Raw genomic sequence first — 17,438 nt, forward strand, 5'->3', positions numbered from 1 at the left:
AGCTGTATTATTACATCGTGAGAGGCAAATCAGAAAATCTAAGCCAACACCTCTTGGGAATGTCTTATGCTGCTTATTTCAATTGTTTTGCATAAACCTAGTTTACTAATTCTTATTCACCATAAAGTACAGTTTAAATTCCCATAAGAAAATTTAGAGAGGACTATGGGAGGTATTTAACAGTTGTTGAATAGTGAATGTCTTCACCATTTACTGGATTTAAATGGAAGTAGTTTGAAATTTCGTTGTACTCCAGTCATTTAACCACTAGCAAAAACATGAGAGCCATGGCTGCCAGAGACATAGCTATGCTCATTTTATAAAATATGCCATCAAGCACTCTCTATGATAGCTTTCTTTACGTTCACATTGAAAATTAATTTACAGTTGTCAAAAGAAATGATACAATCATCCAAACAAATGGCACAACTAGTAAATTAAGAGTTTGACTATGTTTTTTCAGTTAGTGATTTGAAAAAGTCATTTACTTATGATTCACTCATGCAATTACAGGATGGCCTGTCAAACCACCTGCCTTAGAAAATGGCTCATTAAAATGTGGAGTTATGTCAAATGTATCTCAGTGAAATACATTCCCAAATGTTTTCATTTCAGTCCGTCAGTTTCCACAGTGTGCAAGAGAGATGTTTGCTACCTTCTGCTAGAAGCAATGTCTGATGTGTCTGTTTTCGGCAGGAATACCTTTAATACTTTCAGACTGAACTTTCAGACCCTTCCCACTTTTGGCTGGCTTACACAGAGACTGTTGTGAGTGAAGTCTTACAGATGGTTTTTGGGGTTCACTTTTTTCTTTTTTTTTTTTAAATCATAAACTTTAATCATTACTGTGAATAATTAAGAGCAGGATGTCAGACTAATTTTCCACTTAAAAGGTATGCCCAGTAATCATGCTGATCTCAGACGATAAAAAAGATTAATTACTGTACTCATCCCAGGCTGCTGTTGGATATTGCTAGAAGGAACTGCAAAAAATATGCAGTAATTAATTGCTCTGTATATATTCCGCTGCTAGCTCTCTTCCTCCTTTTAATACTTTGGAGTGCTATTATCTTTTCTGAAGTCTTTATGAACTCTTGTGACTATTTAAGCACTTTTAAAAAATTACTTAACAAATATAATCTGTGTCACTTAAATCCATTATAGTCTTGTCTCCCCCCAGATTGTCTGCAACTAATAAATTACACAGGAAAGAGAAGGAAAAAAAAAAAAAAAAAGAAAAGTAAAGAAAAAAGGCAAAGGCTATCAGTCTCTTTCCTCCACGGAGGATGTGGTATTTTATATGTGGCTGTGGCTGGGTACAATTTTACTTGGAAATTTACATCCATACGTAAACATTAATATTGAATACATCCGTAGTGCTTAGTATGCCATTTTATGGATAGTAAAACAGTTGCAAAACATACTCGTAATTTTACACAAGTCTAATTTTATTTGACTAGTTTTTCCTGTTTCACATTAAAAAACAAACAAACAAACAAAAAGAAACCACCACCATACAACACTCATTCTATATTCTAACACCTACAAATGATCAGCACATTTGAAAACCATATTTAGTAATTTTAAGTACATCTCTCAAGAAGGAATGTAACAGTTTCAGTTGAAACCACATAGAAATGGTGTAGGAAATGGAGAAAATGCTAAGAAATGGTGCAGGGAGGCAGAAAGTAGATGATATTTCAAGGCTGTCTCATGCAGAAGTGCCCAGGTGAACGAAGAATGGCCACTGCTGCTCTGGCGGTGTTCCTGGAGCTGTGGGGCTACATGGAGATGTGCTCCTTGTACTGTAGTCTCTCCTTCCGTACATGACAAAAACCCTGACTCTCAGCTGGCAACAATAGTGGCAAGAGATACAGACAGCACACTGACCTGACTGTGGTTCTTGGGATTTGTGTTAGGTAATTCTCCCTTGTCCTTGGGGCGTTGCCCATGCTTTTTGCGATTCTTGGTATTGATGCGCCACACTTTTAACTTCATTTTGTTAATAATGCAGTGGACTCCTTTGGTTTTCATCCAAATATTTTTATTCATGAAAATATAGAGTACTATTATTTATTAATTATTATAGTGTGGCAGATAAGCCCTAACCAAAATTATGGCCCCATTATGCTAGGCAGTGATTCAGCACAAAAACAGAATGTTGTTCTGCCAAATAGTTTTATAGTTCTTGCTTTTCTGTTTTATAGAGGGGAGTTAAAGGCACAGTGTGAAAATACATCTTTTCCAATGTCACATAGGAAGACTGCGGCAGATTCTGGAATTTAAGACCTTATTAATCCTAGTCAGCTGCCTTAACCAGACCAGCATTTTCCTTCCTTGCAGTAGTTAATAATATTTACTTAAAGTGTAGCTAAGCTTTCTCTCTCAGTTGGTAAGAAACTATTAAACTGTAGTTTAATAATGCCATAAATCTAAAACAATTAACATATTCACCGGAGCAAAGACTTTGTGGTTTTAATATTTAGGGAATGGAAGGACTATTTATTTTTGATTTAAACCAAAAATAAGTGTGCATATTATGTGCAGATATTGTATTTGTTTGTGTTTTGCTCTTCCCCTAAAGGAATGAACCAATTCTCTCAAACAGAGCATAACATACTGGAAGAGTTATATATATTAAGGAAAAAAATATCCAAAGTTAAAATTTGTATTTATGGTAAAAACAAAACAAAAGCCCTCTGTGAATTAAAGAAATTTGAAATTAAAGTATGATATGTCAGGAAGAAAATTGCAATAGAAATTTTCTGTGCTATAAATGATGCTGAAGCAGGGGCTATATAGATCTTTTTACTCTAAGTTTCATGCACTTTTGGGATTATGGGATTTCCTAAATCCAGGTGTGGACATACCCTCCTGTAGGTTTCAGAAAAACAATTCTGTGGCAGTGCAGGGTGAGAAGAAGAAATCTAAGCAAAATATTTTTTATTTTTATTATTTTTTAAATTATTATTATTATTAGTAGTAGTAGTATTAGAGGAGCAGGAATCATAGAATCATAGAATGGTTTGTGTTGTGTTCCAGCCCCCCTAGATCAGGTTGCCCAGGGCCTTGTTCAGCCTAGCTTTGAACACCTCCAGGGATGGGGCATCCACAACCTCTCTGGGGAACCTTTTCCAGTGCCTCACCTCCCTTCCTGTTATTCTTTGCAAGCTCAGTTCCAGCTGTGCTTTGGTTTTCCTGATCCCATCCCTGCACATCTGGACAACATCTCTGTACTCTTCCCAGGCCACATGGCCCTGCTTCCACTGTCTGTGCATTTCGTTCTTGTGCCGCAGTTAGACCAACAGGTCCTTGTTCAGCCTCATTTTTCTGCCCTCCCTGCTTGCTTTCTTACACAGAGAGATGGAGAGTTGTTGTGCTTTGAGGAAAACATCCTTAAAGAGTTGTCAGCTCTGTTCAGCTCCTTTGTCCCTAAGGACAGTGTTTCAGGGGATCTCATCCACTAGGTCTTTAAACAGCTTGAAGTTCGCTCTTTGGAAGTTCAGGGTCCTGACTTTGCTCTTTGTCAGGCCCGTATTCCTTGAGATCACAAAGTCAACAAGGGTGTGGTCACTGCAGCCCAGACTGCCTCCAATCTTGACCTCCTTAATGAGTTCATCTGCACTGGTGATGCATACAGTTCTCTCAGCCTGTCCTTACAGGATAGGTGCTCCAACGCCTTGAACATCCTCATGGCCCTCCTCTGGACTTGATCTAATACATCCATGTCCTTCTTGTGCTGGGGGCCCCAGAGCTGAATGCAGGGCTTCAGGTGGGCTCTCACGAGAGAGGAGCAGAGGGGCACAATCATCTCTCTCGCCCTGCTGGCCACACTTCCGTTGATGCAGCCCAGGACACTTTTGGCTTTCTGGGCTGCAAGTGCACATTGCCAACTCATGTTGAACTCATCAACCAACAACCCCAGGTCCTTCTCCTCAGAGCTGCTCTCAATTCAGTCTCTGTTCAGCCTGTGTTTGTGCTTGGGATTGCCCCAGCCCAGGTGCAGGGCATTGCACTTGCCCTTGTTCAACTTCATAAGGTTTGCACAGGCCCACCTCTCAAGTCTGTCCCGGTCCCTCTGGAAGCCTTTCAAGGTAGCTCTGGTATCCCACTGATGAGTTTTTGAATTAGTTGAGTGTGTCGGGGGGCCTGGTGGGCCAGGGGGGTTGGATGGTCAAGGGAGAATTAAGGGATAACTGTAGGGAAGTGGCTGACCTCCATGCAAGAAGCAAGAAAGTTTTATAACTACAGCTAGCACCTTGTGATAGAATGAGGCAGAAGCTGGGCTTAACGAGTCATCCAAATGCTAGTGGAAGTGAAAATTTATCACAGGACAAGACAAATTTGTATAGTCTGAGAAAGTCTGTAATGAAGCTGTTTTACTATGTCTTTGTAAGATTGCTTTCTAGTTTGATCCTTTTATAAAATGCTTTCTGATTGTGTAGTACAGTTTTTCATTCTCTTTTTTGTATAACTCCTGTTTGTAGACTCTATTGACAGAAAAAATAATATAATTAAGGTAATTAAGTTATATTATTGAAAAATACAACAGAGGAAGACAAGTCTAAATTAATCTTTCTTAATTTTGTTGGAAGGCATGAGTTCTTAGCAATCTGGAAAACTAAGTCACTCTTTGGACAGTCTGGATAACTAACTGTTCATATTAAGAACACCAGCATTTTGTTTCTTTTGGAAAATTCTGTTTTTCAGTGAAAGTGTTGAAATGGAAGGAGACCTGTACAGATTGCAGATTTCTTCCATGAAACTTGCCAAAATAAACATTTAAAGCACTTTTGAAATAGGTCACAACATGCCTAAGAAATATATTTTCTGGCAGAACTAAATCAGTTTACTTCTTGTAATTAGTCAATGAAAATAAGAATTTATTACAACGACTCTTTGGAATGAGACATCAAGACGTGTGGATATATATAGATAAACTTTACATGATTTTTTGACAGTGGCTTCTAGTAAAAATATTATTTTAGTGGAAGACCTCTACCCTCAGATGCACATAATATGATGTTTATGATTTTTTTTTACTGTGAAACATAAAGGTTTGGTGTTGAATTTAAGAAATGCTTTCAATGCAAGCTTTAAGGACAGTTATAGAAAGGTAATCACAAACAAAACCAAGTTCTCTGTCTAACTTCCCAACAGTTTTTGTCATGTTATAAAGTTTGCCTCTCCCTTAAATTTTACTTTTAAAAATCCTGAAACGAAACTCACCTTTTTTTAGCTCCTCAATACTTATCACTTTCTTTGACTATATTATGAGGGGAAAAATGCAGAGAATGAGAAACAGAGCTTATACAATATAATTTATAACCAAATAATGATTTAGGATGTTCTGATACTTTTTTTTTTTTTTTTTTTAAATGAAGATGTTTGTAGTTCACTACAGTTTTTGATAAAATTATGTTAAAAAAAAATGGAGGTCCAAGTCTACCTCATCTATACTAGTATAAGATCAAACTTGAAGCTTGAATATTATTCAAAGACATTTTACAGCCAGTTAGTTACAAACTTGTTTGTTAGTTACCAGCTTGTCTGCAACTAACTGGCTGTAAAATGTCTTCGAAACTATTTCTTTACATTTTTTTTATTTTATTTTTAATTTTTTTTGAAACTAAGCTTCCTAAGCTCTATGCCTGGATGAGCTGCTCACATGTGGGTTTCACATGGAAAAATGTTCTAATGAAGCAATGCAATGTCACTGAAAGTGCATTTATTTGAGGAAATATAAAACTTGGGTCTGGACTCTTACGAAAACAGAATATCCTGTACTTCAGTTTTTCAAATGAGGTTTGACTTCTGGTTTGGTCAGTAGATATACCTTCATGATGCAAAATAATCTGGGAAGCTTAACACAAATGTTTTAATCAAAATCCAGTAAATATTAGGTCACCTTTTATATAAATACCACTGCAGGTTAGTTTAATGATTATATACTTCTGTCAATTTCATCAGTGTCTGAAACATACACTGAAATTACTTCCATCAATAACCACTTTGTACAAGTAATACAGTTTTTGAGAGGAGACTGTGCCTCATAAATAAGAAGCCAGAACTTCAATATTCTTTCATATTTAATAAGACAATTGGATAAATAAAACACTATGGGAAAAATAATAATAATAATAAAAAAAATTGTCACTTCCCTACCAATGATCTGATAAATTCTACAGCAGACAATGATAGATTTTGATATCTTCTACTCTGCTGGCTACCAGGGAAAGTTATAAGCTCTTCCTCCCCACCACCACCACGAGCAAATGGAGTTATTCTCCAAATCTGAAAAAAAATGAGGTGTAATAAATTTTAAGTTCTGGAGATAGAGAATAGCTAACCAGTTCAAATTGAATGTTGTAATTGAATTTCATTATTTTTAGCACCTATTTGAATTAATATAGCATAGATCAAATGGTTATGGTACTCAATGCTGTAAACACAGAGAAACAGGAGTTCTATTAATCAGCAAAGGATTCTTGTTTATGAAAATGGTGAATGCTTTTATGTACAGCCAAATCCTCTTGCCGATATACAATTTTAAAATGAAAAGTTTTGTTCCATTGTACCCAGACTTGCAGTCTTTGCTTAACTAAAACTACTAGCGAAAACAATCTCTGAAGTCAGCACAAGTTTTCACCTGGGTGTGGGCTGCAGGTTTCAGTTCATAATTATTAATATATTTCAAAATGACTGTCTTTATAGCTCCATTATAGAAAGACTGTACACCATGGCTTTGATTCTAGATTGAAGATAGGGTAAATTAGGCATGAGGTCAATGAAGTTGCAGGTATTTAAAATATCCTACTGTTTCTGAGCTGGGAAGAATCAACCTGGAAATGATCCTTCTTGTTACTCAGTTGTGGCAGTACGTTTTATGTAAAATGGAAGGAAAGCATTAATGATCAAGGCCGAATGTCACTTTGATCTTGATTCATTGTCCACTGTCAGGTCTGTAATTTACCTTTAGGCCACAAGCTGCAGAACTGTATTATTAGTGAATTAAATCCTTGGAGATGAGAGGAATGTGCACACAGCATGAAGATAATCTTTCCAACTATGTCTCTGCACTCTGAAAGTTAAAGAGAGAAATGTTTGAATTTCAAAGCTGCCTAGAGCATGTGGATGGAAAATTAATGGAAGAAATTCCATTAATTCCCTTGGCCACTTTGGAAACATCAGCCATTGTTTCTGTGAAAGCTGTTTTTCATTCAGGAGATAAGTGGGTGTAATGCAAGTAGTAAGTTTGTAAGTAAGTAGTAGTAAGTTTGAAATGAAGTTTATCAGCTGAAAACTGCAGAATTTCATTATTCTAAAGTTACATATAAGCTGATATACAGAGCAAAGAATAAATAAAATTGTTATTTTGAAAAGAAAACATCCATGTAAAAATCTCTTATAATGCCTCTTGGATCCTGCTTTTTAAATAAACATGCCCTGCTTTGTTTCCTGAACATTAATAAGTACAGGAACCATGTATTCAATAAAATACGAAGCAGTGCTTTCATTTTGCCTCATTCTGTAGTCTTACTCAACCTCAAGTTAAAATATGCTCTGACTTGTACAGTCAAATATCTGACTACTTCATTAATAAGATGATCAAAACTTGTTCTGTTACAGCAGGTGGCAAATTAGTATTAAAAAAAAACCTGTTTGCTGAAAAAAAAGTAATTAATTCCATGCCTTTTAAAAAGGTTTTGTTTTAGGCTGTTGATATTCATGCTGCCTTTGTTACTTTTCAAACTTAATACTCCTTTAGTTAGCTGTAATTCATGACTACCAGACTGCATGCTGCCACTTGTTTGGACAACTAGAACATAATATTTCTCAAGTAGATAGTCATTAAAAGGGATTTATCTATCCAAATTTTTTTCTTTATAGGACATAAATAGACATTACAGTTGAATTAAAGGAGAATGCTTGTTATTTATGATATATGTTTTTAATTCTGTTATTCCTCAAAAGTATTTAATAAGAACAACAACAACAATAATAATAATAATAATAATAGTAATAAAAATATCTGAACTTGTATAAATCAGAGTTCAAGTATGTATCCAGACCTTATCTGCAGAAGCAATCATGCCTGATGGAAATTCAGATGAAGAATATAGCTGTGCTAAATTTTAATCAAAAATTCTAATTTATCAAAACTATGGATAAATACATATATTTACTGAAAAAAATAATAATATTTATATTTTTATTTATATAAATTTATATTTCTCTGATCAAAGAACATTGCTTGCTAAAGTGAAGACAAAAGTCTGCAGGGCCAGAGTTACTTCCGATTTATTCCAGTCTAAACCCTCTTGAAATGAAATTCTTGAATACGTTACTAGGAATTTAATCATTGTATGACCAACATTCAAGAAATAACACGTTACAAGAGTTTAGCAGAGTACAATGAGCAAAATTATAAAGCTTTACTATGTGTATTGTAAGTTAGAAAATACTGATTGCTTCTAAGTACAAAAATACTTTTCATTAGGAAGAAATATTCAAATTTTTGCCTGGAAAATTTACACCAAATATCATTTAAGAATTTTTAATGGCTGTAAGTAAGTGTAGTTGACACTCTTGGTGTTAAGAAGAATTTTATGTTATGTTCTGCTGACCTCTATTGGCTTATTTCCACTATATACTGATGTTTTGACACTGCTCTTTTCTTCCTCTGGAAATTATGCAAGCATGTTTGTTTTAATTTAGGCAGTTTTGTAGCAGGAAGACAGACTGGAGCATGTATGTAACTTGTCATGCACAAGTACACCCATTAAATGACTTTCCAGTCTTGGGTAGGTCAATGGAAAAACCATTAAGTTGAGGTAATGATTTGGTAGGAGCTTCTCATGTATATGAATTTACAAATAAGTGTAAATGGTTTCACTGAAGTGGGGCCTTGCATATACTAAACTATAAAAATTAAAATAAATGCTGTATTTGCAATCTTCCCCTGCCTCTGTTAGTCAGAAGCTATTTTTGTTTTAAAAAGAATAATTTGGCAAATCATCAGACTGTAACACAGCCTAATTGGTTTTGAAACTGCAACATAAAATTTAAATTAGAAAAGATATTTAACTGTGCAAAATATTCTATTGATTCCCTCTTAGAAGTCAATGGCATAAAGTTATGTTCAGAGTATTTGCTCTAATCAATTTTAAGTCCATTCTTAATATTTTACACAATCTTCCTGATGTATGCACAGAGGTGCATAATTTTATTTGCATTTGTAATAACACTGGTGTTGTGGAGCAATTCTTAGCCTAAAGGCACCTGCACTGGCAAATTCAGATATTGAGTCACAGTTCTAGGTCACACTGACCCCAAACCCAAGATTTTTAGTAAGAGCACTCTGCTAATGCCATTTGGTCTTCAGAAGAGACGAACGTAATGTAGATTTATTTTCCAAGATTGCATTATCAGAGACAGAGCCTATGGTTAGCTCTGAAACTTATTATTAATATACCCTGTGATATGGGTAAAGTGATGCTCAGTGTGCACTTTTTACATGAAGCCATGTAAATGATATTTGGGGTTATTTTTAAGAGGAATAGTTGCTTTAAAAATGACTGTTTAAAAGCATCAGTAGGATTTTGCTGATTAAGGTACTGCACTGGAATTTCATATCTTAATGACTACATTGGCCTGAGAGAACAGTTCAAGGAAATAAATGTCTAAGAAGTAGGCTTTACGTCATGGCAGCCTGCATACAGGTTATAGGAGCAGCCTGCAAGGTCGTAATGATTCTCCATGCAAACCTTCTAAAATCACGTGCACCAATATGAGTAGATATAAGAAGCAGGCTTTGATGGCTACCTTAGGCTCAAAATTTCAGAGTCAGGTCCAAAATACTTCATGATTTCCTTTAATTTTCTCCAGAGAAACATGGAATCTAAAATCTGAGAGGCTGAATAGTAAGGTTTAGAGAATGTTTGGGGAACTCTATATCCCCCTGGGTAAGTTATATAACAAACGCACAAAAATGAACACATTTTTCTTCTTCTGTCTTACTGCTTTCAGAGAATGACCAGGGATGTTCTAACCCATTGGGATTCCTTCAGATCTAATTCTGTCCCATTATCATGTAGTCCTAAAGCAAGTGGGGCCTTCTTTTCGAAAAGCGGAGAGGAAACTGCTGTTCTGGCTGTTCCCTACCAAAACTTCTGTTGGGGAAAGAACATTTCAAAGGGTAGTTCCTTCAAAGCCAGCTCTTCTTAGGCAAAGTGTGTTTCTAGAGAAATGTTTCATAGTTCTTTGCTCTCCTAGCAATCATAACTTTGCTAGTGCTTATTTTATTAGGTCGAAAATATCCCATTGCATCAAGCTGGAGTTAGCTGTGCCAAAAGTCTTTCAGACTGTGAGATTACTAGTGCTCTTGCTATACACTGAAGATTTTTCCAGCCTTACTCTTAATGAAACTGTAATGGTCAGGATACTTACAGTCAAACCTAAGTTTTAGGCTTTTGGCACATACCCAGCATAGCGAGGTAGCAGGAATCTTGCTGAAAATGAGGTTGGAAGGTGGTTAGAGGTAGAACTAAGGGCCAGGGGAGAATCACATCCATGCAGCAAGTAGAGCCAGGAAGGAAGAGCAGGGAAAGCTTTAAAGAAACAGAGAGAACAATGCTGAAAGACAGGCAGAACTTAGATCTAGATTGACAGGAGGCTTGGGAGTAAAAATTGAGCAATACTGGCTCTGTGCTGGGCTGGCTGCCTTTGCTTTGGAAAACCAAACCCACAGCGAAGTGAAGTTCCTGAATCTCCAGCAGTCACTGTAGGCACTTTGCAGTGTCTGCCTTTCTGGAGCTTTAATAAAATCAGTTTGGAAAAGGAAACAACAAAAGATCAGGTTAGGCTGTATTGTAACAGACTCACTGAGCACAACCGGGCATGGCTCCATTAGAGTTAATGGAGCAATGCCACTGTAGAGGTGAGTCTGGCCCTTCTTTAATGGACTGCATCCTTGACTAACTGGTATCTGATGGTTGAAATTTCCAGGTATTTCATGTGATCTATTAAACTTTGCAATAAAGGCTAGTAAATCCCTATTTACCACACCACAATGGATGCAGCTAATCATTTTTTATCACTGCAGTAAGAATTGCCCTGTTTAATCTTACTTTATAATGCATTCCATGGCTGTGCCAAGCATATGCTAAACATCTAAATATCATCTTTTCTGATTTTTTTTTTCAGAGGGAGCTGAATATTTTCACAATTATTATTTTCTAAGATAAAATATTTAATAAAAAATTTCAGGAGAAATTGAGTGTTTTCCCTTGGAAATATTATAAAGCAAGAAAAAAACATTCTATTTCCTTTCCTTGTTTGAGTAATCAGCCTAGAAAAGCTTGAAATTAATAGAAAATGAAAGCCTGAAAGATTGTATTTTCAACTCAGACTGGTTTATCTGATTCCCACAAGAATTTAACAAATTAGATTTCTCTGTGTGTCTGTGTGAGTGTACAGTTTCATAATGATGATATAAGTACTCCTATGTTGGTTTCAAAGTAAGATCAAAGTAAGATCAAACCCCATACTGAAGAGCACCTGATAGGCTGGTACAGCTAATGTTGCAAGTGAGGAGAAATCTTGTTTTAAAAGGCTCTAACCACTTTTTTTTTTTTTCTTTTTGTGGGAAGGCAATGAGCATCAGGCACTGTTGAGAAACAGTATGATGTTGATCATACTGTGATCATAGTTTACAGTTTTAGTAAGTTTTGTAGTTTTTCTTCAAGCTTACTATGTTCCCAAGTTCAGTGGTATCCCAGATGTTTAGAAAAAAAACAATTGTGGATGTTAAGTCTTTGGCAGGAGAGTTTCAGATTTTAATATTGTATACAACAGTGAGTGAACTGTGTTAATCAGCATTATCTCTCTCCAGTCTCAGTAGTAGCACCCAGCAAGAACATTCCTTAAGAAAAATGTCTTTTATAATGAATCTTTTATATATCCAATGCGTATATTTATCCTTTAAAAATATTTATAATAGAGGGATTATGTAACTACTCTGAGATAGGCTTGTAAAAAGAGGGACCAGCCTATTTGGCGTGTGCAGCGAGTAACTGGCCCAGCTGTGCGAGGGGGCTGAAAGCTGTTTGTGCTCCCCTGTACAGCTGCCAGGAGCAATGCAGTTCAAAGTAAAGGCAGTTTAAGGAAAAGTCTGCTGAACTCTGCAGGATTCTGTCTTGTGCACAGGATTAAGTCTTAAGGTCACATACGCTAAAGATAGACTCACATGACATTAAGAATTTAGAAATTCTGTCAGTTCAGAAACCAAAGAAAAATCCAAGCGTCAAATAATATAACTCACTCTCCTAAGCAGATTGCCATCTTTCAGTATAGCACTAGACAATTCTGAAACCTGTATGGTAAGATAGATGTAGGTGCATGTTTTCTTGTTCAGATGGACTTGTAATTGGGACTGTTTGCTGCCAGCATGCCCATTGCACCGAGGGTACACCATACTGAAAGTGTCAGTGCTCTGTGTTTGTGCTCTGTGGCTGTTTTCCTGGTGCTATGATGAAGGCTACAACAGTCTAAAGTTTCTTGAAGAAGTACTATTGTTCCAGAAATAGATTTAATAGCCATTTGTTCTCACCACCTTCTGAACTCATATGCCAGATGTTCAAGTGGTTCCTCCTCCTTTCTACTTCATCTGGTCATGGGTTATTAAGTAATGATGGGGGAACAGTGAGTGACATGTATAGAAAGCAGTTATATGTCATTAAAAACGCTGTTGTCAGAAAAACATCCAGCTGTCTGGGTAAGAGCACGTCTGAATTACTTTGTACCCTGCATATTTGTTCTTTTATTTGTCAGTGCCACCAGACTGAATTTGTGCAAGTAAAATAGTTAATTGATAACACCTAGCCTGGTGGTCTGTTCTATATGAGCTTAACATTTCATGTGACGGAAACTTTTCTACATTAACAATATTGGGAACCTTAAAGGAGAGACCTTGGAGCCACATGCAGTTTTCAAGCCATGTGAATCGGATGTCTTGAGAGCATCTGCTTATGTCCATTCGTCTTTCTAATATATATGGAATTAACCCATATGGATAGGATAAATTTCTACGTCCAAGAGATAAAAAAGGACCAAAGTATTTTTACCAGTTGTTGGCAAAATAGTCCCTTGATTGGGGATTTTATTTGGCATGCCAGATCAGGAAATGTAGCCAGCCCTATAGCCAACAATGAAGAAATGTCCATCCTTATATCCCTATTGAATGGGAGCAATACTGAGATGTTCTTCCTGTCTCATCCTATACTAAAAATAGAAAGAGATCTGAAAATGAAAAAAAAAAAAAAGAAGAAAGAAAAAAGATAATTACCTATTTACTTGTGAATTCCTATTTTACAAACTTAGACTAGGTAGATGAATCTATTTAACTGTAATTTTTAAAATTGTCTGATTCACATTGTACATAAAATAATCCAAACCAATCACTATCTTGACTGTTGGTGATTAGAGTTGACAATTACTTGGAAAAGCGGGAAATCCAGAAAAATTTCTTGTGTGAAATTACATGCAAAATCTGTAACTGAACAAAAAGCCATTGGAAAATAGCATGTTCCCTGTCTAGCTGGAAACTACTGGCTGTGTTGAATTTTCTGCTTAGGTGTTTCTTCTAGTTTTGCTCGTCTTCCACATTGCCTTCTATTAAAAAATCCTTCGGCTTGAAGAGCATATTCTTTTGCAGACCTGGTTAAAAACAGAGTGAGTCTGCAGAAAGCTCTGCTTTGAAAAAAGCAGATAAAGATAACCCATGCTGCTGATCCTATGTAAAAGTGGTGAACCTCTTGGATGAATTCTTCTGTAAAAGTCTTTGCTTGTTTTAACACATGCGAAGTTTTAGCTAGTTAATACTGTTTAAGAAGATGTGTTGAGGTGATAATGGTGGACAACTCTTCCAGCGGAAGCTTATAAAACGTTATAAGCAATTCTCTAGTGTTTTTATTATGCCACGATTTCATTTCTACTATTATTGTTATGGCTGGCCAGAAGCTCTGTTGGAGATATTCTGTACTGTAAAATTCTGTCATGAGAAAATGAAATATTTTGTATGAGTATATGTAATCTTTAAATGGGAAAAGAAGAGATCATCCTTGTTTGTTAAGGTTGAAATATTTTGGGTTGGAGAAAAAAATAGTCTTTGATTAAAGTTGAAGAGTTTTGTCATGATAAAAATAATAATTGTATAATTTGGGCTATTTTATAATAAGGATTTATTTTGCATTGTAGAACTAAAAGAGCCTTTGAGCCTTACTGAAAAATACCACTTCAGATAGACCTTTTTTGTATTTTCAAATCAAATTTTCACTTCTGTGACAGTATTGGAACATTGTGGTAATGGAAAGTTACATTCCTTATCTCTCATATTCTCAGGGTTTTTAGGTCCTCTCTGAATCAGTGTGTGACCAAGTCTATTCCCTGATTTTTCCAAAAAAAGGATGATATTTTGGAGAGTTTTAGGATTTTATTGTGATAGTTGCTGCCTATTAAAACCTCAGATAAATAGGAAATTTGCTCTGTCGCAACAGCATGGGGAAGCTCGGTAGAGCTTTTGCTGTGTAGGCACTTCTCCTTAATTTATTCCTTAAAGATAAAAGAGCTTTGTGTGTCTTGGTGCTGTATTTCATTGTTGTTACATTATAACTACAGTATAATCACAAAGAAATAAATCTTAAGAATTGCAAAGGCATAGCCAGCTCTTGATTGTTTGTCCCACTAGAGTTCTTCTATAGCAGCAGGCTGCAGTGCCTAGGTTTCAGGTGCTGCCCTGCTTAAGCTTCAAGTAATCAGAAAGGAACAGTAATGAAACTGTTTCTAGAAATATTGAAGATCTTCTTTTGCCTAATAAACATCTAGAAAATACTTATTTGAGAAATTCTTGTGTAGATGGCAGAGAGAAAAGATATTCAGTATATCTGGGGGTTCTGACTTGGAAAGCTCTGGTAGTGCTGTAGGATATTTGTATTTGTATTGTGGAAGGGCTCCTATGCATTAAGTCAAGAATTACTGTTGGGAAAAGTGTTATTCTTGCCTACAGTGCAACTAGCTAAAGCTGTTTACACATTCTACAAAACCGAGCAACTATTCAGCTGAGGAAGAAGATAAGCTATGAATTAAATTGAAAAGAATCTACAAATAGCAATAGTATTTTGCTTTTGAGAGCAGGGAAGTACTGCTTTTCTGCCTGAAAACTTTTGGGGTTCCTACCCCCAAATGCTGTAAAGAGTTACATGGTGTTGTTCTGTTGAATACACTGTGCATCACTAGAAATATTCTGCTATTGCTGTCTCACTTTAGCTGTGGAACGTGGAATTGCAGATCCAGAGGTAGCGTGGTCAAGGCTGCCAGAGATGATTGCACCCAAACCGGGAACAGAAACCAGATTGTGTGCTGTCCAGCATATAATATCAGTGCTGGCCATACAGAGGATTTAGTCTCACAAACAGTCCCACAGAAAGTTGCCATAGTGCTTCAGTGTCTACTTGGTTGGTATTTCTATATTTTAATAAATTGTCGGTGATGTTAAATATTCACTGATGCTTCCTGTGACTTAGTTCTTGCTGTGGTAGGTGTTTCTTATATGTATGGGAGGTTTTATTTTATTTTTTATCCTATCCAGGGACTGTGTGTGATTTAGGGAAAAAATGAAAATATGTTTTTATCACCATTTGATCACTTCAACAGTTATTTGCATACAGTTTGAGTTGTAGAAAAGTGGTTTTCACAAAGACCAGAACAGTTATACCGAAAGGCCGTCTATAAAGTGCTTATTCCTACCGGATTTCAGAATTTTATGTTAAGTTTTAAGATAAGAGTAGTTTTGCATATTTCCTTCAAGAGGCCTTTCATCTGAAATAAAAATAATGCTTAGCACTTTCCAGCTTCAAAGTGCCTTACAAATGATAATTCCACTACACCCCAATGATACAGTGAGTATTTTATTTGCCCAAGGCAATGAAGGGAGTTGCTGTCAGCCCTAGGATTAAAGTAAAAAGGAGAAGGGTGTGTGTGGAGAAGAATATTTTCAGGAAAACTTTTCAACTGTCCTTTATTTCTTGCAAGTTCCTTTGCCTTTTCCAAAGTGCACATTTTAATACTTAATGCTGAGAGAATTAGAAAAAAAAAGACTGAGAGAGAAGATCTCAGGTGTGGATTTGTTCATGGACTTTTCTTTTTACAGCTCATTACACCCAGAGATTTGATGCTCTTCTGCCTGAACTCAGTATTAGATCTTAGACAACCAGACTTAGGTAAATGCCTCTGTTGGGGAGGGGAAGGTGGGATCTAGTTCTTGAGATTATTTAATGTAGTAAAAACAATGTAATATTGCATGCCCTTTAATGAATAAATCAGGGCATAAAAGTCAGAAATTAAATGCAGTTAAATTGTCGGTGTCCTGATTTTTCCATTTTTGTTTGTATCTACAGAGGGCAGCAAAGAGCTTCAGTTTAAAACTTCCGCAGCAGGTAACCTGCAATGTCTACTTCGTCTTTGATAATAGCTTTAAAACAACAACATGAAAACATTTTCAGAGCACTCTTTAGTTTTTTGAGTCCAAGTATAATGACAGTTCTGTTTGGGATAGCTTTCAGTTACGAAGTAGGATGGTCAGAATTAACAACCTGACCACAGGCAAAGGATGTTGCCAAATCAGACAGAGTCTCATAATCACAAACTAAGCTCAGTTTATCAGTCTCAGTGCCTCCAGGTGATTTAGGATATTAGAAAAGGGATTTTTATTAAACTTTTGGAAACCTATTCATCATCAGATCCATTGCCCTGAAAGAGCAGGCTGGATATGTATCCCAGACAGACTTAGCAGACAAACTGAAATTCACTGCTTTCATTATTCTTTGAAAGGAAATCTTGCTCCCCCATACACAGATATTTCAGGAGACTGTAGATACTGGCAAGGGTGAGGAATCTTTTGCAAAGTTAAGGAAGGAAGATAGGTTATAGGATGCTTGGAGTGAATATCCATAAAACATCCTGACATTAAAGAAACAGGGGAAAGAATCACAGAACGGTTTGGGTTGGACAGGACCTTAAAAATCATCCAGTTCCAACCCTGTGCCATAAGATGTCCCTAGACCAGGTTGCCCAAAGCCCCATCCAACCTGTCTTTGAAAACTTTCAGGGGTGGGGCATCCACAGCTTCTCCGGGCAACCTGGTCCAGTGCCTCACCACCCTCAGAGTAAAGAATTTCTTCCTAATATCTGATCTAAACCTACCCTCTTTCAGTTTAAAGCCATTCCCCCTTGTCCTATCACTGCACCCCTGAAAAAGAGTCCCTCCCCAGCTTTCCTGTAGGCCTCCTTTAGGTACTGGAAGGCCTCTGTAAGGTCTCCCTGAAGCCTTCTCTTCTCCAGGCTGAACAACCCCAATTCCCTCAACCTGTCTTCACAGGAGA

At 36.5% G+C, this 17,438-nt stretch overlaps 1 protein-coding gene across 3 annotated transcripts in view; it reads left to right on the top strand.

Annotated features, from left to right (window-relative positions):
* The window catches only part of MAGI2 (membrane associated guanylate kinase, WW and PDZ domain containing 2), a 776,112-nt gene that overhangs the window by 138,342 nt on the left and 620,332 nt on the right, over positions 1-17,438 (top strand). The window contains exon 2 of one of the 3 annotated variants that reach the window (XM_050708167.1): positions 16,455-16,493. The exons of the other annotated variants lie outside the window; for them this stretch is intronic. Coding sequence (XP_050564124.1) covers positions 16,455-16,493 — 39 coding nt within the window. The remainder of the gene's footprint in view (positions 1-16,454; positions 16,494-17,438) is intronic. 3 annotated transcript variants of the gene reach the window in all.

The sequence above is a fragment of the Cygnus atratus genome, chromosome 1, assembly GCF_013377495.2.
Source record: "Cygnus atratus isolate AKBS03 ecotype Queensland, Australia chromosome 1, CAtr_DNAZoo_HiC_assembly, whole genome shotgun sequence".
Lineage (NCBI taxonomy): Eukaryota > Metazoa > Chordata > Aves > Anseriformes > Anatidae > Cygnus > Cygnus atratus.